The 23,255-nt window shown below is 38.6% G+C and overlaps 1 protein-coding gene across 1 annotated transcript in view; it reads left to right on the top strand.

The window, feature by feature from the left end:
- UBXN4 (UBX domain protein 4) overlaps window positions 1–21,698 on the top strand; it is a 44,799-nt gene extending 23,101 nt beyond the window's left edge. The window contains exons 7-13 of the mRNA XM_042994364.1: window positions 6,325–6,379; window positions 7,144–7,308; window positions 9,392–9,519; window positions 14,175–14,277; window positions 17,190–17,321; window positions 18,670–18,869; window positions 21,044–21,698. Of these exons, the coding sequence (XP_042850298.1) occupies window positions 6,325–6,379; window positions 7,144–7,308; window positions 9,392–9,519; window positions 14,175–14,277; window positions 17,190–17,321; window positions 18,670–18,869; window positions 21,044–21,182 (922 nt within the window). The 3' untranslated portion in view covers window positions 21,183–21,698. The remainder of the gene's footprint in view (window positions 1–6,324; window positions 6,380–7,143; window positions 7,309–9,391; window positions 9,520–14,174; window positions 14,278–17,189; window positions 17,322–18,669; window positions 18,870–21,043) is intronic.
- Window positions 21,699–23,255: the final 1,557 nt, after the last annotated feature.

Genomic DNA, 23,255 nt, shown 5'->3' on the forward strand with positions numbered 1-23,255 from the left:
TAAGTCATCAGTCAGCTTTAGGTCTGATCAGCCCAAGAATCTTTTTTGCTGATTTTTGGTACATGTATGTTTCCATCTGTCACTTCTGCTTTGATCTCTCTCTACCATAGGATAGTAAGTTCCAGATGGAAAGAACTTCACTTGCTTTTATGACTGTATACTGAGTCTGGGTTCTGCATAAGTGCATGTCTATTAAACGTCATGTGTTATTACTTGGTCTAATAATCAGACACAGATTTATGACTTTTTGTGGCTTGTAGTTTTGTATTTTTAATTATAAAGAAATTACCAAATTAGACTCCTGTATACTATGATTCTTAAGTTACATGAATTAATGGTAAATGGATAAAGCAAGAATATTTTTTAATTCTGACCTAACACCATTTAGTGTTATATGGAAGTTAAGAAAATGCCTTAGACTTGACAGTTTCTTGTTCACATAGATTCTACGGGAAAACAAGTTTCAAGATGATTACTAATACTGGGTATTTGGGTTTGCTCATGACTAAGAATCAGCTTCATTTCAGCAAAACCTAGATTCTGATGGTTCTTTCTAGGAGTCCCAGCAGGGCCAAGATCTTGAGCTAAAAAGGATAGATCTGGTCATAGTGGTGAGAAGTGGTAGAAGGCTCAAAGAACAGCTGCAGGGAACCAAAGTTCCCAGTGGCTCATCCTCTCTGTTTCTTTCTGTTTTGCTAACACCAAATCTACCTCTATGCATCTGTCCTTGCATCACGTTGGGGTGATGTGACAGTAAAAGATGAGAAAAGATTTTGGAGATTTGAGGGGAATGAGAAGAAACACAGCAGGTAGCCCTTAATTGTAAGGTAGGCTTAGGTGCTATTTAATTGCAGTAGATAAGGGGAGTTTCTGTTGTTTCTTAATAGCTTCCATTCTTATGTAAGAGAGTGTCTGCCCATGTCTGCCTGCATGGTTCTGCAAAAAGGATATAATACACCATCTTTAATTAAAAAATAGTTACCATATGTATTTACACTGGTGTATGTGTGTTATATATAGTATAATGAGTCAGTAAAGATAGTTTAAGACACACAACAAAATGTTTATATTAATATCTTTGAAAGGGGAATTAGGGATTTTTTTTTTCTTCTGAGGTTGCCAAACTGTCTTCATTGAGCATTTTTACTCTTAAAATTAAAATATCAGGACAGAATGGGTTTACAAGTTGAGATCCTTAAACTGAAAACAAAAAAAAACAAAAAAAAACAACTTCACTCTTGGAGATACATACATTTATGTGTTTTTAAACCGTATGCTTTTAGGACCGTTATATGAAATGTATGTGGGCTAGGGCCTTTTAAAAAAGGATACTAAGGGTGCCTGGGTGGCTCAAGTCGGTTAAGCATCTGACTTCATCTCAGGTCATGATCTCACAGTCTTTGAGTTTGAGCCCTGCATTGGGCTTCTGTGCTGACGACTCAGAGCCTGGAGCCTGCTTCAGATTGTGTCTCCCCCTATCTCTCTGTCCCTCCCCAGCTCATGCTCTGTCTCTGTCTCTCAAAAATGAAAAAACATTAAAAAAAAAAAAATCTTTTTTAAAAGGATACTAAATGTTGAAATTGGATGAAATGTTGGCATACTTACCATTGAAACAGTGTTCATTGGGAAGTGACTGTTCTTGGTTTAAACACCTTTTGGAAAATCTAGGTCATATAATTAAAATCATATATACACTTCAAATTATTGCTGAGATTAATTTATCAGGTCAGTTAACCAATAAAGCCTAGGCCCTAATACTGACTGATTCATGCCCTGGGGTCCTATATTCTATTCATCTGAGTTATATCCAGTTAGGAATTTTGTTTGTTTTATGGAATCTAATTTGTTAATCAACAACAACTAAAAACAATAGCATATAATACTCCTATCCCAAATGACCTCTTAGCTCATCATTTATATCCTTCAAATTGCCTTCATCTTTACCATGCCTTATCATAGACTGTAGTGCTCTTATGCCTTTGACTCACCCATGCTCTGCAGGTTATTGAACTCTAAAACCCTAATGTGCTGCTAGTTTCCCTGTCTTATAGAACTGATCTGTGGTGCCTTTTCATAGCCCAGAAAAATTGTACACATCAAATACCTGTGGTGTAATCTGATTTTTATAGAATTTTGTAATACCAAACTCTATGAAGCAAAATATATGTATTCTTCCTCTAACTTTGATATTTAAAAAAAATTTTGGGGGGGGCACCTGGGTGGCTCTGTCAATTGAGCTTCTGACTTCGGCTCAGGTCATGGTCTCGCGGTCTGTGAGTTCGAGCCCCGCGTCGGGCTCTGTGCTGACAGCTTAGAGCCTGGACCCTGCTTCAGATTCTGTGTCTCCCTCTCTCTCTGCCCCTCCCCCACTCATGCTCTGTCTCTCTCTGTCTCAAAAATAAAATAAACATTAAAAAAATTAAATTTAAAAAAAAATTAAAAAAATAAAAAAAATTTTTTTTAATGTTTGTTTATTTTTGAGAGGAGGCGAGGGGCAGAGAGAGGGAGAGACAGAATCTGAACCAGCTCCAGGCTCTGAGCTGTCAGCACAGAGCCCGATGCAGGGCTCAAACTTAAAAACTGTGAGATCGTGACCTGAGCCGAAGTCAGACACTTAGCTGACTGAGCCACCCAGGTGCCCCTAACTTTGATATTTTAAAATCTAAGTCCTACAAATTAAAAACTCAGCTTTAAAATTTGGCAGGATAGATTAGTAAATGTAGGATTCTTATTTTCCTCTCAAGCTATATATATCTGTTTTCTGAGACCAAGTTTCTGGAAAGCTAAGTACTTCCCACTAGATCTTGGGTTTTTTTCTTATCTGACTTCAGGGAAAAGTAGTTTTGTTAGGGGGCAAGGTGATTAAACCAAATTGATGTCAACTCAGAAACTCTCATCCTGTTGCATACATATTGAGAAAAAAAATCCATCTAACCCATCTTAAGGAAGTAAACTTGATTTTTTAAAAAACAGATCGAGAGGTGCCTGGGTGGCTCAGTCGGTTAAGCGTTTTGGCTCAGGTCATGATCTTATCATGGCTTGTGAGTTCGAGTCCTGGGTTGGGCTCTGTGCTGACAGCTAGGAACCTGGAGTCTGCTTCGGATTCTGTTTCTCCCTCTCTCTCTGCCCCTCTCCCGCTCACACTCTACCTCTCTCACCTTCAAAAATAAACATTAAAAATTTTTTTTAAAAAACAACACAGATTGAGGGGCACCTGGATGGCTCAGTTGGTTGAGCATCCAACTTTGGCTCAAGTCATAATCTCACAGTTTGAGTTTGAGCCCTGCATCAGGCTCACTGCTGTCAGCACAGAGTCTGCTTTGGATCCTTTGTCTCCCTGACTCTGCTCCTCCCCAACTTGTGCCCTCTCTCTCAAAAATAAATAAACCTTAAAAAAAAAAAAGGTTGGGGGCACCTCGGTGGCTCAGTTGGTTAAGCGTCTGACTCTTGGTTTCAGCTCAGGTCATGAACTCGTGGTTTGTGAGTTTGAGCCCCACCTCGGGCTCTGTGCTGACAGTGTGGAGCCTGCTTGGAATTCTCTCTCTCCCTCTCTCTCTCTCTGCCCCTCCCTTACTCGCTCTCTCTCAAAATACACAAATAAACTTTAAAAAAACAACAACAGGTTGATGATTTGGAATTGGCAGGTACCAATTTTTCTTCTTAATATTAAAATAGATAGTGTTTTCAAAGCTAAAAGATGTGAAATTTGCATCTTTCTTTTAAACTAGTATCTGTGCCCAATGTGGGGCTTGAACTCATGACGGTGAGATCAACAGTCACATAGTCTACTGACTGATCTAGCCAGATGCCCCTGAAATTTGAATCTTTTAGTGACTCATGTGAAAAAATAAGCCTTTTAGTTAAATTTTGATTATTTTTTTAAATGTCATTATGTTTAAAAATTGACATAATTCTTTGGGAAAGATAATATGTAGTACCATCACTTCCAACCTTTTTTTTTTTCTTTTTTGGTAAAGATTTCAAGCCTCAAAAAGTTAAAAGTATGATGACTTTTTTTTTTTTGCTGATTCATTTGAAAGTTGCAGGCACCATTTCATTTTACCCTAAATACTTGAGTATGTATCTCTATCTGTTAAGAATAAAAATATTGACTGGGGTTTTACAGGCTCTCAGTAGGAGCTCCAGCCTAGGAGGGGGCCTGAGGGTCTGTACCCACTGACTTATGCCCTTCCCCATCCCTCAGGCCAACAAACATCCTTTAGCAGTAGATTCCTAGATGCAGGAGTGATGAAACAGTCAATTTGTCATTAAGATGCAATGGACTTTTCAACTAGATTAGAACAAAATAATATCTGTTTTTCTCTGAAGAGAATTGTGCAAATTATATGCAATTAAAGACATTTTCAGATGTTAGTATACCGTTGTCACACCCAAATTGTGAATTTATACAGTAAGATTATCTGATAAGCAATCACATTCATATTTGCCCATTATTTTAATAATGTCCTTTATAACTTTTTTTCCCTGATACAGGATCCAATTAAGGGTCATTCATTGAATTTAGTTTAGTCTCTTCTAATTCAAAGTATTTCCTTTGTTTTGCTTGTATTTGTTTTTATTTTTCACAACTTGGACATTCTTTAAAAGAGTCTAGGCTGTTTCTAGAATGTCCTTTGATCCAGTACTTGTTTCATCATTCTAAGTTAGAGAACATTACCTAGGTAATGATTTGTCTTTCTCATTACATCAGGAGGCACCTGATATCAGATGTATGTATTTTTGGTGATACTAAATTTAACTGTTAAGATGGTGTCTCTCGGATTTTCAGTTAGAAAGATATCCTTTTCACTAATTAAAAAGCATTTATAGGGTGTTTCTTTGAAACAGTGAATACATGCTGTTCCTCAGAAACTTTCAACCAGTGATTTTGACATCTTTTGATTTTTGCTTGTATTAGTTATTTCACTGGTAGTTGGAAATGGTGATTTTTCTAATTTCATACCTTCTAATTTCTTTCTTACCTTACATATTTCTTAGCTAGCATTCTTCTTTAGAGAAGTGCTTTGATCCACCTCCTCTTGCTTTTTATCCCCCCCTTTTTTTTTCAGGAAACTTACTAGTTAGTTACCAAATAGTGTACTACATGCACTAGGGGCCTAATAACCCTTTCTCGATGACAACTTCCCTCCCCCAAATAAACACTGTCCTGAATCTAACACTATAGATGAATTTTGCCCGTTTGTAAACTTCATTATGGAATCACCTCATTTGCTCAGACTCTTCTGAGCTGCTACATGTGGCAATAATTGGTACATTCTCATTGCCATTCTGTTGATGGATTTTTTAAAACTGTTTTCATTTTGGGGGCTTTTATGAATTGGACTGCTATATGAACATTCTTTTACATGTGTCAGTGGATGTATCTTTTGGGTGTATTTGCAGGAGTGGGGAAAGGGTCGTAGATACATGCCAAATAGTTCTCCAAAGTGGTTATACATAACCAGTTTATAACTTCCCTTAGCGGTAAAATGTTTTATGGATCTTTTTCTTTTTTTTTTCCCCCATTTTTTTTTACAGTTCATTTCTCTTATGATTCTTTTTGGTGCACACACTGCCCTAGATTTGGCTAGTGACATCCTCTGCATGCTTGGTTTTCTGTCCTTTAATGTATGTCCCTATCATTCTTTGAAGCACTCCCTTGATTTCTGGCACAGGTTGTTCAACTGACCTTTAACAAATGCTTATATCTTTGTAACTAAAATCCCTCTGAGAAAGTACCATTAATTTGTTAAAATTGAGGTAATTTACATACCACAAAATTTAAAGTGTATAATTCAGTGGGTTATAATGTATTCACCAGGTTGTGCAACCATTACTGTTACCTGCTTTCATAATTGTTAGTTTTTACTTATGAACTTATAGTTGGGAATCAATTTTGGTATTACTAGTTTTTATAAATGCTAGCCTTTGGTTTTTTGCTTTTACTTTTAATAATTTTGTGCTATATTGCTGTTTACTTCTATGTAAGGGGGGAAAAAGCATTTGTAAGTCATTGATTTATGTACTTATTTGAAGACATGTATGTGTATTTTCAAATCTGTATCAGATACCTTGCAGGGAAGGGGTACTAATGGTTAAGAAGTAGAAGGCGGAATAGGCTTCTGATAGGCTGGCTCCCACTGACTGTTCATAGATGTCTCTTGGGGCCAGAGGCCAGGGAGATGACTTGTTGCTTTGCCTTCAGGATCTTTTTTGTTTGTCACTACATTTCCCCAGTTTTAGTTAAATGAATTTCCCAAATGTATATCATATTAATATGATGGCTCTCCATTAATGTATTTTTTAAAAACGTTTTACATACAGACTCACTAAAAAACTTGAAGAAAGGAGAGAAGAAAAAAGGAAAGAGGAGGAACAGGTAAAGTTCATGTACCTAGCATCATTTTACTCTCCTATTAGGTGAGGGAATGTTTGACTTCCTGCTCGATTTGGCAGACTTAGGACGGCTTTCTGGTTAAAGTTTAGTGTTGAAGCACAGTGAAGGAAATTACCTGGCGTCTGTAGTAGGATAAAGTGTATACTTTTTTGTGCTTTTGTTGTAAATTGCTAGGAATAAGTTGGACAATCTTCTTTCCCTCTACAGTGAGTCTTTTACACTAAGAATAGATGGACTTGAACTAAAATTGTTTGACGTTGTTGCAGACCAAATTCTTAGTTCCCTTTTATGGAAAAGAAATTTGTAGATCTTTTGCTGAATTTTTCCTCTGGTATTGCTACATTCTGGTGCACCATTGTTTTCCCATCATGTGCACCTAAACTGCATCATCTCTTCGAGGGTCTAATATCAGTTCTTTATGCCAAACAAAGGGCAACCTTAGTGTCCTTACATGGTAACATATTTACTTTACAAACCAGAGACCTGTAATTCTGTTTGTTTTCAAACTACATTACAAACTACATTTTATAACCTTAACAAAACTGCTGGCTAAGATTTACAAATTGGCAGACATTTGACCATTAACCCATGTTGTTAGCAAATTCTTCTAGACCCTTAACATTTTATGAAGTTATTTTATTCCTTTAGCTATGCCCTACAACCAGCTCTCCCTGTATATAAAATAATACCTAAGGCAGATTATTAAATTTTTTGGTTCATAAAGCTTAACTTCCTTTTTAATGCAGAGAGAAATTAAGAAGGAAATTGAGAGGAGAAAAACTGGAAAAGAAATGTTGGATTATAAAAGAAAGCAAGAGGAAGAATTAACAAAAAGAATGTTAGAGGAAAGAAACAGAGAAAAGGCAGAAGATAGGGCAGCTCGAGAGCGTATAAAACAGCAAATTGCCTTGGTGAGTAGTAAGTTTATTTTTAATGCTTGACTCTAGTACATTTGTGAAATTGTTGTTCTGTGCACAGTGGTTTTGATTTACTACCAGACTGTGCACACAAAAAGAATAGATTTTAGTGACTCCCAAGAATTCCAATTTCAGCTTCCTTTTAGTAGAAACTGTATATTGGATTAAAATACAGTTAGGATTAAAATTGGGATTGGATAAATAAGATGTGATATATGTATACAGTGGAATATTATTCAGCTATAAGATTAACGAAATCTTGCTATTGGCAACAACTTAGATGGAGCTGGAGAGTAACCGTGCTAAGCAAAATAAGTCAGAAAGACATGCACCATATTATTTCACTTGTGGAATTTAAAAAACAAAACATGCAAAGGAAAAAAAAAAGAAATCAAGAAACAGACTCTTAATTATAGAGACAAACAGTTACAGGGGTGGTGGGTGGGGGATAGATGAAACAGGTGATGGGGATTCAGGAGTGCACCTGTTGGATGAGCACTGGAGTTGTTGAACCACTATATTGTACACTGGAAAGTAATATAACTGTGTTAACTATACTGAAATTAAAATAACAACCGAATAAAAAGAGATTAAAAATTGAGGTGATTTTTTTCAAAGTAATTTTTCTCCATGTTATGTTATAAATTTTATCCATTGTCAAAGGTAGTTTTCAAAGATTCCTTAGGGATGTGAGGGCGATCTGGCTGCAACATCTGTCACCCTGTAGATTGCCAGGGTTGATTCGGCTGATCTGGCTGGCTAGGTGGGTGTTCCCTTCCTCACCGTTCCATGTGCATCCCTCCTGAAGCTGTGCCCTTGCTTGAAGACAGTGGACCTTCCCTGATAGAGGAGGACTGTTCTTAGATCAGGGGTAGCTGTGCTCCCCTGCTGGAACCTCCAGACAGGCTCTCAAGATCCATTTGTAGAGAAGCAGTCCAAGTAGGTAGTAGGTAGTGGTGCTGCCTGTGGCAGTCTGCCTTTTAAAAAAACCAATTCCCTGGAAAAGAAACTTAGAACTGGTTACCTAGCAGTCTCCTATAGTCACAGCCATTCCATTTTTGGGACATTCAGAAGATTTAGACACATCAAGTAGGAGGTTAGGATGGTTTTGCTATAACTGTTTTTTTTTTTTTTTTTTTTTTTTTAGCGTTTATTTATTTTTGAGACAGAGTGAGAATTATGGGGGGTGGGCAGAGAGGGAGACACAGAATCTGAAGCAGGCTTCAGGCTCCGTGCTATCAGCACAGAGCCCAATGTGGGGCTCGAACCCACAAACCATGAGATCATGACCTGAGCCAAAGTCGGATGTTTAACTGACTGAGCCACCCAGGTGCCCCACAACTGCTTTTAAAATTAAACAGTTGTAATACATATGAAAGCCAATTCTACCTTAATATTGTTGTTCATTTGTTTACTCAGCAAATATTTATTGATAATGTACTGTGTGCCTGGCCTTTTTCCAGGCTCTGGCAATAGAGTAGTGAACAGAAGCACGTTTGTTTAATAAACAACTCTGGTCCCTGACAGTTAATAAAACTAAAAAATACCAGATCCAGAGTGATAAAAGTCTGCAGTTGACTTTAAGGAATCTCACACATATTTGTATTTGTTCATTGTGTTTAGAAACATGTGAATAGGGCTCTGGGTGGCTCAGTTAAATGTCTGACTCTTGATCTCGGCTCAGGTCTTGATCTCAGGGTCATGAGTGCAAGCCCCACCTTGGACTCCATGCTAGGCGTGGAACCTACTTAAAAAAAAAAATTGAGGGGCACCTGGGTGGCTCAGTTAAGTGTCCGGCTTCGGCTCAGGTCATTATCTCACGGTTGATGCGTTTGAGCCCCGCATCAGGCTCTGTGCTGACAGTTCGGAGCCTGGAACCTGCTTTGGATTCTCTGTCTCCCCCTCTCTCTCTGCCTACCCCTTCCCACCCCTCATGCTCTGTCTCTCTCTCTCTCTCTCTCTCTCTCTCTCTCTCTCAAAAATAACCATTAAAAAAATCTTTTTAAATTTAAAAAATAGAAACGTGTGAATACATCACTCTAGCAGTGAAAGATAGTGTCCGACATTTGTTTTAAAGGACCGTGCAGAGAGAGCTGCTCGTTTTGCAAAGACAAAGGAAGAAGTAGAAGCTGCTAAAGCTGCTGCTTTGTTGGCCAAACAGGCAGAAATGGAAGTCAAGAGGGACTCTTCTGCAAGAGAAAGAAGGTACTTTATTTCCTGCTGAATTATCTATGTGTATGTGGCTGCTGAGGAGAATAGCAATTGTGGCCAGCTTTTTAACACTTATGTGTGCTGTGGCTGTTGTAAGTAGTTCCAGAAGGATATATTAACTGGTATTATAGTTGCCATTGGTATTTGTCACTTAATGTGAATGTACAGTGTAACGGTACTAAGTCACTTCTAAAAGAAGGCTCAGGGATGGGGCGCCTGGGTGGCTCAGTCAGTTAAGCGTCTGACTTTGGCTTGGGTCATGATCTCGCGGTTTGTGGGTTCGAGCCCTGCGTCGGGCTCCGTGCTGACAGCTCAGGGCCTGGAGCCTGCTTTGAATTCTGTGTCTGCCTCTCCCCAACTTGTGCGCTCGCTCTCTCTCTCTCTCTCTCTCTCTCTCTCTCAAAAATAAATAAAATGTAAAAAAAAAAAAAAAAGTTGTTTAAAAGAGGGCTAGGGGCGCCTGAGTGGCATAGTCAGTTAAGTATCTGGCTCTTGGTTTCGGCTCAGGTCATGATCTCATGGTTCATGAGATTGAGCCCTGATTTGGGCTGTGTGCTGGCAGCACGCAGTCTGCTTGGGATTCTCTCTCTTCCTGTCTCTCTGCCTCTCCCCCTCTCGTTTTGTCTCCCCCTCAAAATAATAAATAAACTGGAAAAAAACCTAAAAGAAGGCTCAAGAAATCTGTTTTCAAAAGACAGACAAAGCACATACATTGAAATGATTATAGTGGTTATCTTATTATATGTATTAGGACTCTTTAGTTTTGAGAATCTCAGATGAAATAGAATTAAGCAAAAGAGGGAATCCATTGGTTCTGCAATTGGGATTTCCACTGATGGATTTGTTTAGGCGTAGCTAGATCCAGGAATTTAAAAGATACTTTCTCTCTCTCTTTTTAATCTCATTTTTTTTCCTTAATTTTTTTTAACGTTTATTCATTTTTTTCTTGAGAGACAGAGAAAGAGCACAAGCAGGGGTGGGGCAGAGAGAGAGAGGGAGACACAGAATCCGAAGCAGGTGCTAGGCTCTGAGCTGCCAGCACAGAGCCCAAGGCAGGGCTCAAACTCACGAACCGTGAGATCATGGCCTGAGCCGAAGTCGGATGCTTAACCGACTGAGCCACCCAGGGGCCCCATCTCTTGTTTTTTTTCTGCTTTAGCTTCATTCTTAGAAAAACTTTTATGACGATGTCAGGAGAACCCAGGGTTTCTTGGCAACTTCAGGATCTTGAGTTCCTGATCCCAGAGAGAAAAAAGTCTTTTTCTCAAAAAGCCCATATCATTCACTGAGGAGAATTCTGATTGACCCTATTTGGCTGATGTGGCCACCTTCAGATCAATCCCTGTGTTTGCTTATATTGGCTGTCTGGTTGGGAAAGTTGACATGCATGCTTCCTTGGTGAGGAGGTTGGGGAAATGTTACTGATAACCATACCAGAATGAATGACAGGTAGCAGGGATAAGGCAGTTCCCAAAACAAAAATATGTTGTGAAGACAAAAATACAGATTTCCAGTACATCCTACATTTTGGTTAATATTTATTTTCTTTTCTGTATTTTCTATATTGGAAAATTAACAAGTATTACCTTTGTAATCAGAAAAACTACTTTTTAAAAACTGTGAAATACATGGGGCACCTGGGTGGTTCAGTCAGTTAAGCATCCAGCTTTAGCTCAGGTCATCGTCTCACGGTTTGTGGGTTCGAGCTCCATATCAGGCTCTATGCTTACAGCTCAGAGCCTGGAGCCTGCTTTGGATTCTGTGTCGCCCTCTCTGTCTCTCAAAGGTAAAGAAATAAACATTAAAAACTAAAAAAAAAAAACTAAAGTAAAAATAAAAAAAATAAAAACTAAGGGTACTTGGGTAGCTCAGTTGGTTAAGTGTCCTGACTTCGGTTCAGGTCATGATCTCACCATTCCCGAGTTCGAGCCCCACGTCGGGCTCTGTGCTGACAGCTTAGAGCCTGGAGCCTGCTTCATATTCTCTGTCTCCGTCTCTCTGCCCCTCCCCTACTTGTGTTCTGTCTCTCAAAAATAAACATTAAAAAAAGTTTAAAAAATAAATGAAAGTAATAAAATACTTAAGAATATATGTAATGAAAGTGTGAGACTTATACACTGAGAACCAGAAAACATTTTTGAAAGAAGTAAAGCAGACCTACATACATGGAGGAACATTCTGTATTCATAGATCAGAGGACTTAATATTGTTAAGATGGAAGTAGAAAAGGAGCTTAAAGAGTGAAAAGAAAAAGGGGAAAAAAATAATGGCAGTACTCCCCAAACTGATATGTGGATTCAAAATAATCCCTATGAGAATTCCAGTAGATTTTTTTTTTTTTTTTTTTTTTTTTTTTTTTTTTGGCCACGAGTTTTGGAGGAACCTGATCCCTAAAATTCATATGGAAATGCAAGGGACCCAGAAGGCCAAAATAATCTGGAAAAAGAACATAGTTGGAAGATGCAGATTTTTAAATTTTAAAACAAAGCTACAGTAACCGAGACAATGTGATATTGGCATAAGGATGGTTGTATGGATCTGTGTATTAGAATTGAGTCCCCAAAGCATTTATGGTCAGTTGATTTTTTTTAAGTGGTACCAGGACCATTCAGTGGGGAAAGAATAGACTCTTTAACAAATGGTGCTTGGACACATCCAAAAGAATGAATTGGTACCCTTACCTCACACCATATTAAAAATTAATTCAGAGGGGCACCTGGGTGGCTCAGTCGGTTGGGCGGCCGACTTTGGCTCAGGTCATGATCTTGCGGTCCGTGAGTTCTAGCCCCGCGTCGGGCTCTGTGCTGATAGCTCAGAGCCTGGAGCCTGCTTCAGATTCTGTGTCTCCCTCTCTCTGACCCTCCCCTGTTCATGCTCTGTCTCTCCCTGTCTCAAAAATAAATAAACGTTAAAAAAAAAAAAAAAAAATTCAGAGGGAAACCTGGGTGGCTTAGTCGGTTAAGTGTCCAACGTCAGCTCAGGTCACAATTCATGTGTCATGAGTTCAAGCCCTGCATTAGGCTCTATGCTGTCAGTGCAGAGCCTGCTTTGGATCCTCTCTCCCCCTCCTTCTCTGCCCTTCCCCTACTTGCTCATTTGCTCTCTCAAAGAGAAATATTAAAATTAACTCAGAAAAAAAATTAATTCAAAATGACCATCTACCTCAAATGTAAAAATTGCAAGTATAGGGTCACCTAGGTAGCTTGGTCAAGTGTCTGACTCTTGATTTTGGCTCAGGTCATTATCTCACGGTTTGTGGGATTGAGCCCCACATCGGGCTCTGCACTGATACTGCAGAGCCTGCTTGGGATTCTCTCTCTGCCCCTCCCTTGTCTCAAAAATAAATAAATAAGAATTTTTAAAAAGTCATAGGTATAAACTCTTAGAAAAAAAAATTAGAAAATCTTGTGATCTTGGAGAAAGCAATGATTTTTAGACATGACACAAAAAGCACAAGCAGCAAAAAAAAGCAATAGATAAGTTAGACTTCATCAAAATGTAAAACTTTGTGTTTCAAGGGACATCATCAAGAAAGTGAAAAGATAGCTCTCAAAATTGGAGAAAATATTTGCAAACCATATATCTGATAAGAGACTTGATCTAGAATACAAAAAGAAGTCTTTAATAACTCAACAGTAAAGAGCAAACCACCCAGTTTAAATATGGGAAAAGGATTTGAATAGACATTTCTCCTGAGAAGATACACAAATGGTCAGTAAGCCATATAAAAAGATGCTCAACATTATTAGTCATTAGGAAATTCAGATTAAAACTACAGTGAGATACTGTTTTATATCCTCCAGGATGCCTAAGCTTATTTATTTATTTTTTTAATGTTTATTTATTTTTGAGAGAGAGAGAGACAGAGAGAGAGAGAGAGAGAGCATGAATGGGGAAGGGGCGGGGAGAGAGGGAGACACAGAATCCAAAGTAGGCTCCAGGCTCTGAGCTGTCAGCACAGAGCCTGATGCGGGGCTCGAACTCACAAACTATGACAGCGTGACCTGAGCCGAAGGTAGACGCTTAACCAACTGAGCCACCCAGGCACCCCTGGATGCATAAATTTAAAGAAACAACCAACACAGCTTTTGAGTATGTGGACACTTTGGAAGCCTTCTATACCACTGATAGTATTATAAATATTATTCAGCAGTCAAAAGGAATGAAGTAGCTGACACATGCTACGACATGGGTGAACCTTGAGAAAATAATGGTACGTGAAAGCCAGTTACCAAAAGTCACACATTCTATGTTCCATTATATGAATTGCCTGAAATAGGCAAATTCATAGAGACAGAAAGTAGCGCAGTGCTTCTCGCCAAAGGGCTAGGTGAAGAAATAGGGAGTAATTGCTGATAGGTTTAGTTTCTTTTTGGAGTGATGAGAATGTTTTGGAGCTAAATAGTGGTGATGGTTGCCCAACTATAACTATAATAAAAACCACTAAATTAATTGTATGTTTTAAAAGGGTAAATTTTATGTGAATTGTATCTTGATAAAGCTGTTACTAAAAAGAATAAATGAAGAGGTCTGACAGAGGAAAAAAAACCTGTTTTCATTTTGTACATCTTCATTTCCATTTTCTCACAATGATCTTGTTTGAAAATAAGGTGAGGTAAGATACTGATTTTAATTTTCTTTTTTCATAGCACTATTGCACGAATTCAGTTTCGTCTGCCTGATGGTTCTTCTTTTACAAATCAGTTCCCTTCTGATGCTCCTCTAGAAGAAGCAAGGCAGTTTGCTGCCCAGGTAAATTTATGTCTTGTCTTGAGTTGTAGTAAAGGTAGATGAATAGGTTATTAAAATGTAGGAGGGGAAAATCTCCTCATCTGATTTGTAGAGTGTGAATAAGTCATGATTTATCCCCAGGAGGATTTATCCCTCTGGGGCTTGGGGGGGCTTCCATCATGTATTAGTGCCATATAAGAAAAGCATATCTGTTGCACAGAAGTAGGGATTTGCTGATATGGTACACTTTGGAAACTTTTCTCACTGCTTCATACACTCAGCTGGAGGAATGAAAAGCAAATGATTTTCCAAAGGTCTAATCTGAGGGAGTTGTTTCCTGTAAAAAGATGCAATTTTTCTTCCTCTCTCTCCACATTCTCTGCAGGTCGCTTTGGGGCTTGCCGTTTTCCTGCAAAGGCCAGGCCTAAAGATCAGTAATCTTTATTTGGTTATAAGTATCTTCTTCAGGAATTTACTTCCAGAATGTGGCCTTACTCAAAAGCTGAAAGAGTGTGAAATTACATTTCTTAGAAAATGAGATATGAGTAATTTCAAATTACAGTTGACCCTTGAACAGTGTATTAAGGGGTGCCAGCTCCCTGCACAGTCAGATCCACGTGTAACTTCCAATTCTGTGAAAACTGAACTACTCATAGCCTACTGTTGACCAGAGTCCTTACCAATAGCAGTTGATGAACACATTTTGTTGTTGTTTTGTTTTGTTTAGAGAGCGAGAGCATGTGAGTGAGGGTGAAGGGTAAAGGGAGAGAGAGAAAATTGTAAGCAGGTTCCACACTTAGTGCAGAGCCTGACACAGGGCTTGATCCCACGACCCTGGGATCATGACCTGAGCCAAAATCAAGAGTTGGATGCTCAACTGACTGAGCCACCCTGGTGCCCCATATTTTTTATCATATGTATTCTTTACTGTTTTCTTACAATAAAGTTAGCTACAGAAAGGAAAATGTTAAGAAAATCATAAGGAGGAAAGCATACATTTACAGTTCTGTATTGTAAAAATCCTTGAATAGGTGGGCCCACACAGTTCAAACCCATGTTGTTCAAGGTTCAACTGTAGTTTTTATTCTCTGATTGAGCCCTTATTCAAAATGGATTTTAGGCATCAGATGTCCTTCAGGTTCTAGGCTTATCATATATCCCGCTGTTTGTCTCATGTATCTTTTTAAGGTCAAAATTAGGGTTCAGATCTTTCCCTTAGACCACCTCTCCCCATTTAGTCTGCTGTCTCACTTACGGATCCTGAGAGGATACCTAAAAGCTGTCTGCCTTCCTCCACTGTGGAGCTGGGCTGTGCAGTATAAAAACATTTTTAAGAAGTCTTTTTCCTTAAGCTTAAATTGGAAGCAACCCCCAATAGTTCTTTTATTCTTTTACCTTGGAGCTTCACTTGGGCCCTCACAAAAGGGAGTGCTTACTCCTGGTCTGAGTCTTAACCACCTCTGTCACAGGTAAGTAAAGAGGAAGCCACATGAGAAAAAAAAGTCTTTACATCAGTCCTATTAGAAATTTGTCTCAGTACAGTAACCTAATTTTATATTTTTGCATGACCTCATGTTAAGAGTGACAACAGCGAGAGGTACGTATATGATGACCTCTAGTAAAAAAAAAAAAAAAAAGACAGAAACATAAGTGTTAGTCTCTTTCTTTGGAATCTTCTAGGGAGAGAGATTTTACAAGTACAGATTTTACAAGTAGAGGTGACTTAAAATTATGAAGGTGATTGCAGTGCTGCCCAGCGTAGGTTCCTGGTTCTGGGAATGTATGTGTAGCATGAATTGACTATAGACCATTTACTTTTTGAGATAAGGAAGAGGTGAAACTCATGTTCTGTATATGAGGAAAGTTCCGGACTATTCCAAATTTTTAATAGGGAATGCAGATGTATATTGGAGAGAGTAATAGAAGTTTGCCAAAGTATAGTGAAAACTAATGGCAAACTGCAGCAGTATTTATTTAAAAAAAAATTTTTTTTTAACGTTTTTATTTCTTTTTGAGACAGAGAGAGACAGAGCATGAACGGGGGAGGGGCAGAGAGAGAGGGAGACACAGAATCGGAAGCAGGCTCCAGGCTCTGAGCCATCAGCCCAGAGCCTGACGAGGGGCTCGAACTCAACGGTCCGCGAGATCGTGACCTGAGCCGAAGTCGGACGTTTAACCGACTGAGCCACCCAGGCGCCCCAAACTGCAGCAGTATTTAAAAGAGATATATAATTGTCCATTTTTATTCACTTTATTTAGGTGGGTTTTTTTTAAGTTTATTTATTTTTAAATGTTTGTTTTTTGGCAGAGTGAACAAGGTCATGAGTGGGGAAGGGGCAGAGAGAGAGGGAGACACAAGCAGGCTCCACACTGTCAGCTCAGAGCCCAATGATGGGCTTGAACCCATGAACCATGAGATTGTGACCTGAGCCGAAATCAAGTCAGAAGCTTAACTGACTGAGCCACCCAGGTGCCGCTATTTATTTATTTTGAGAGAGAGAGAGAGAGCAGGCACACATAGGCAGTTGGGGGAGGGACAAAGAATCCCAAGCAGGCACCAAGCCACCAGCGCGGAACCTGATGCAGGGCTGAACTCAAGAGCTGCGAGATCGTGACCTGAGCTAAAATCAGGAATTGGACACTTAACCAACCAACTGAGCCACTCAGGCACCCCTATTTTAGGAACTATATTCTTGCTATTTTGTGGTCATTTTTGAGTTGTAAAAGCTTTTAGGTACTATTAGGATTTGCTGGCTTTCAGCTACTTGTTAAAGCACAAAGTTTTTATAAAGTTTTTTTGAGTTTACATTTGAATGAACTTTAAAATTAAGGTAATTTGAATTATAGCAGTCATTTTGGATGCATATGGCTATGTAATATCTTACTTTAAAAGGGCACCTTTGTAAGGTTTTAAACTTATTGTTATGTTACAGACTGTCGGCAACACTTACGGTAATTTTTCACTAGCAACTATGTTTCCCAGGAGGGAATTTACCAAAGAAGATTATAAAAAGAAATTACTGGATTTGGAACTTGCCCCAAGTGCTTCAGTGGTACTGTTGCCAGTATGTATATACATACATATTTTTTCTATCTTTAAATCCCATTTGTCCTACTTTTGATCATTACTTATAATTAGCAGAAGGGAACATGAAAGATGTACTATGGATAATTAAATTCACATTATCCAAAAATGTTAGGTCAATTTATTGTTCTGTTAACCTGTGCATTTTATATTTGTATTGCTAGTGAGACACTAAATAAATAAATTTTAGTTTTCAACTTTTTCTCATCTGTTTTCATGTATATAAATGAAATGACCAGTAGGAGAAGAAAATGCAGCGTATCTGTCTAATGAATAGAGTTAGTGGTGCTTTTTTTTTTAAGTTTATTTAAGTAATCTCTGCACCCAATATAGAGCCCAAAGTCATGACCCCAAGATCAAGAGTCACTCCTCTGACTGAGCCAGCCAGGCGCCCCAGATTTAGTGTCTTTTATTTATGTATGATTTGGCTGTTTACCAAGTTTTTTAAAAAAGATTTTATTTTGACATAAAAATAACATGAATTTTTTAAACATATAAATCACATTTGATCCTCATAACAGTGTTTTAATCTCTGATGAAGCAAAGAGGCTCAGAAAGTTCTTTTTTTAATTTTTAAAAAATGTTTCTTTTCAGAGAGAGAGGGAGGGACAAAGAGAGAGGGAGGGAGAGAGAGAGAGGGAGGGAGGGAGGGAGGGAGGGAAAGAGAGAGAGAGAGAGAGAGAGAATATCCCAAGCAGGCTCCATGCTGTCAGCGCAGAGCTGGAGGTGGGGCTCGATCCCATGAACCATGAGATCATGATCTGAGCGGAAATCAAGAGTCAGATGCCCAACCAGCTGAGCCACCCAGGCACGCCGAGACTCAGAAAGTTTAAATGATTTTGCCAAGGCATCCCCTAAGTGCCAGAGATGGTATGAGAGCCTGGGTCTTCTATATTTTGATTAGGATAGTTTTGCTGGTTCTGAACCAGAACTCCACACCTAAAACAACCTTCCAGTAATCAGGATTTATTGTATTCACTGAGGTTTTGTTGAAGCCTTTTCCTCTTTTTTTAATCATCAAGGAAGACTTTTCCTTCCAAAGTTGTTAATTTCATTACAAAGTTTAGTTCTTATAAAAATAATTGCTTCAAGAACTACTTTCTAGTTTCACTGTAGTGATTACTCCTTTAAAAAACAGCTCTTGGAGTTCCCAGTAGTTTATATAAAATATACACCTGAAAAACAGCAGAAGATAGTAATTTTACCTGTTTACAGTAAACTGAAATCAATGAGACTTTCCTTTTCCAGATAAAGATTCATCTAGAACCTTGAGTGTGACGTGATGGGGCTCATGTAGCCTTTATTGAGATTGATTCATTAATTTTTAGGCAGGAAGACCAACTACATCCATGGTACATTCTTCCAGTGGAGACTTTTGGACGTTGTTGGGGACAGTCCTTTACCCATTCCTTGCCATCTGGAGATTGATTAGCAACTTCTTATTTAGTAACCCTCCTGCACAGACTTCTGTGAGAGCGGCGGCATCGGAACCCTCAAACCTTGCTTCATCTAGCAACTCAGAGAAAAGGTATCTGTGTTTACCCCGTTTGCTAAATGTGTTAGTAATGCCCAGTACCTTATTCAAAATGAACACTTTTGTTATGGGTAATTGGCCATCTTTCTACTTAGAGAAAAAACCCTAAATGTTCTGAAGTTTTACTCTGTCATCTTTCCTGGGAAGCTCACTACCTGAGTTTCTCAGCTGTATTTCTTTCTTTCTTTTTTTTTTTTTTGTATATAATTTATTGTCAAATTGGTTTCCGTACAACACCCAGTGCTCATCCCAACAGGTGCCCTCCTCAATGCCCATCACCCACTTTCCCCTCCCCTCCCACTCCCCATCATCCCTCAGTTTGTTCTCAGTATTTAAGAGTCTCTTATGGTTTGCCTCCTTCCCTCTCTGTAACTTCCCCCCTCCCTTCCCTTCCCCCATGGTCTTCTGTTAAGTTTCTCAGGATCCACATATGAGTGAAAACATACAGGATCTGTCTTTCTCTTCTTGACTTATTTCACTTAGCTTAATACTCTCTGGTTCCATCCACATTGCTGCAAATGGCCAGATTTCATTCTTCCTCATTACCAAGTAGTATTCCATTGTATGTATAAACTACATCTTCTTTATCCATTCGTCAGTTGATGGACATTTAGGCTCTTTCCATAGTTTGGCTATTGTTGAAAGTGCTGCTATAAACATTGGAGTACAAGTGCCCCTATACATCAGCACTCCTATATCCTTTGGGTAAATTCCTAGCAGTGCTATTGCTGGGTCATAGGGTAGATCTATTTTTAATTTTTTGAGGAACCTCCACACTTTTCCAGAGCGGCTGCACCAGTTTGCGTTCCCACCAATAGTACAAGAGGGTTTCCGTTTCTCCACATCCTCTCTGGCATCTGTGGTCTCCTGATTTGTTCATTTTAGCCACTCTGACTGTCAGCTGTCTTTCTAAAACCTACTCCACCAAAATCAATTCCACCTCTGTTGGTTTTAGTATTTCATTTATTCAGTTCCTTTTTTTTTTTTTTTTTTTTTTGAGAGAGAAAGAGAGACAGCACGAACGGGGAAGGGGCAGAGGGGGAGAGAATCTAAATAGGCTCCATATCCAACACAGAGCCCAATGCAGGGTTCATTCTCACCACCACGAAATCATGACCTGAGCCAAAATCAAGAGTTGGAAGCTTAACTGACTGAGCCACTCTGGTGCTCCTCATATATTGTTTTTTTAGAGGTGTCATTGTGCTTCAGATAATTTTAAGCCCTGGTGGTTCTTTCATCTGCTCCCTGTCTTCTCTGGGTCATTCAGAGAAAAATCAAACTGAGGAAATGATATTCACTTGAAAACAGTCACTTCTTCAGAGAATTATTTTCAACTAGTCCCTTAACCAAGAGGCCTTACTTTTTATTGCTGAAGGCCAGGGTTAGAATGGTAATTCTAACCACTAATGGTTTTAGCTTATATCTCTGTTAAAGATTCTGCATATTTGAGTATGGAAACCAATTTGACAATAAATTTCATATATTGGAAAAAAAAAAAAAGAGAAAAAGAAAAAAAAAAGATTCTGCATATTTGAAACGGGTTAACAGGAAATATTTTCCTAGAAGTTGGGATTATAGCTTTTCTAGTAAGTTATAGCATGATTTATTATAATTACTATCTCTTGTTCTTAAACACTATACTGTTAAGCCATTAGTAGGCATTATAGCAAATGTGCCAATGCTCTGTAATTAGTAATGAAAATCCTTGCCTCTGTGTGCCATCAGTAAGGAGAATCCTTAGTCTTATATCCTGTTGACTCTCTAGATGAAGATTTATGTAAATACTGACATTGGGCTGATTCAGCCTTTATCTTAGTTTCTGTTATAACTATTAGAAAGACCAGTTATATCCTTAATACATCACTCAAATGCGGATACCAGGAAGTCCTTCTCTAGACTGGGAACAGCATTCAGACTAGGTCTTATTAGTCCTGACTTTTAGAACTCTTACTGAGCAATGGGTAGAACCATTTAATCCTGAATTACTATTATGTAGCACAGCTTGCTGTGTGGGCTTTTATTTTTGTTCTTTAAAATTATTTTTTCAGCTCCCATGGACTTTCCTTAAAATACAGCTGCCTGTACTAATGGAAGTTTAAAGGAAACAGTTTTGTATTACTGTTGTTTTCACTTTCATTTTGCCTTCTCTTTTGTCCCTCTTACATTAGGGAACCAGTCAGAAAAAGAGTGCTGGAGAAACGGGGAGAAGATTTTAAAAAGGAGGGGAAGATCTACAGATTGAGGACTCAAGATGATGGTGAAGATGAAAACAACACTTGGAATGGAAACTCTACTCAACAGATGTAGTGTGACAAGTACTGTATGTGCAATAATCATTGTTTCTCTTATGATTTAATTCAACTAAAATTCTACTGGAGAAGTGGACTGCTTTTTCCTTTTCCAACTGGTCTATAAAGTGTCTCTCTATCCCTGCTTAGTGGGTTAAAGTTGTTTAACTCCTCAGACAAGTCAGGAAATGAAATAACTGTCCTTGCGTATGGTAACCAACTGCTAGAAGCCTAAAAGAATCAAAAGGTCTGCCACAGCCTCCCTTTATCAGCTTTCTTACTCAGTATTTCATATACCCATTAGCCCTGTGCTGTCAGATGATGCGTTTTGTTTAAAGCTGTTTTGCTCCAGAACTTCTAAGTCCACACCAAGTAACTGGTATGTCACTGAGTAATTTGACTCTGGGTCAGAGCATTTTAACTAGTCAATCAGATGATAATTTATGTTTAATTTTTCTCTTTTTGCTCATCAGCTGCAAGCAAAATCTTGTAGTTTTTAATCTTAAACACTGAATAAAAAAATCTTTTCCAAAAATCGAAATGATTTTAGTTTTGCTTTAAGTTTTGGTATCTTAGCATCTTTTTGTCATATAGGGATCTCTTGAGGTCACGTGTGTGTTTTTCCCTCCAGTACTGCCCTGGAGCTAAGTCGGGAAAGTAGCTGTGACCACCCTACTTTAATTATCAGTGAAGGAAGAAATTTTCTGATAAATGTTGATGCCGTGTTAGTGTCCATCCTGTCAGTGAGGCATCATGTTGTTTGCCTAATGTTACCTTCCATGTTCTCATCAGATGCAAAACAGCTCTTAAATTACAACTAGTCTCTCACCTTTATTGCGAAGTTTTGCTCTGGACAAATTTCACAGATCTAAAGTACCTCTGTAGGACAAGAAGTGTGGAATAAAGATAGGCCTTTTCCTCATTTTTTTTTTTTTTTAAGTTTATTTATTTTGAGAGAGAATGAGCATGATTAGGGGAGTGGCAGAGAGAAAGAGAGAGGATCCCCAACAGGCTCTGTGGTGTCATCACAGACACCCCACATGAGGCTCCATCCAACAAACCATGAGATCATGACCTGAGCTGAAATTGAGAGGTCCAGCTGAGCCAACCACCCAGGCACCCCTCATTTAGTTATTCTTAAGAATTTTTTAAAATATTTGTTTACGTTTATTTGAGAGTAAGTGTACACACAAGTGAGTGGGGGAGTAGCAGAGAGAGGGAGACAGAGAATTCCCAAGCAGACACAGGCTCCATGCTATCAATGCAGAGCCTGACATGGGAGCTTGAACCCATGAACTGTGAGAACATGACCTGAGCCAAAATCAAGAGGTGGAAGTTCAACCGAAATGAGCCACACAGGCACCCCTGGTTATTCTTAAGAATTTTAAAGAGATTCTTTTTTTGTTTGTTTGTTTAATGTTTATTTTTGAGGGAGAGAGTGAGCTGGGGAGGTGGAAAGAGGGAGACACAGCATCCAAAGCAGGCTCCAGGCTCCAAGCTGTCAGTACAGAGCCTGACACGGGGCTCAAACTCACGAACTGCAAGATTATGACCTGAGCCAACGTTGGACACTTAACCGACTGAGCCACCGAGGCGCCCCAGAATTTTAAAGAGATTCTTAACCTGACTTATATGATACTTCTTCCCTATGTTTTTGGTATTAGAGAGCACTAAATTCATGATATTTGAAAAAGAGAGTAAACTTGACAGTTCTTTTTTTTAACCTTCCATTTTTAGACTAGAAGATAGTGCTTTTGAGTGAAGATACAGACTGACTTAATTTTGTAATGGGAGGAAGAAATATTCTTAGAAAATTTTGTTTTTTACCTATGAAATACAGTGAGTTGTAAAAATGGTAATACTGTTGTTGTCAAGGAAACAGCCAGGCGGTCATGTTGGGAAGAATGAAGACTGGTTATACACTTTCTGGAAAACATCGGCAACCTTAAATGTTTCAAATTCCTTGATCAGTTTTTCTAAGGAATGATCATAAATGTAGACAAAGTTTAGGTAGAAACATACTCATTAAGTCTTATACCAACTAAATGCCTTGTGCAGAAATAATTAACTTTTGATAAGGATAAATGGTACA

This window comes from Panthera tigris, chromosome C1 (genome assembly GCF_018350195.1).
Source record: "Panthera tigris isolate Pti1 chromosome C1, P.tigris_Pti1_mat1.1, whole genome shotgun sequence".
NCBI lineage: Eukaryota > Metazoa > Chordata > Mammalia > Carnivora > Felidae > Panthera > Panthera tigris.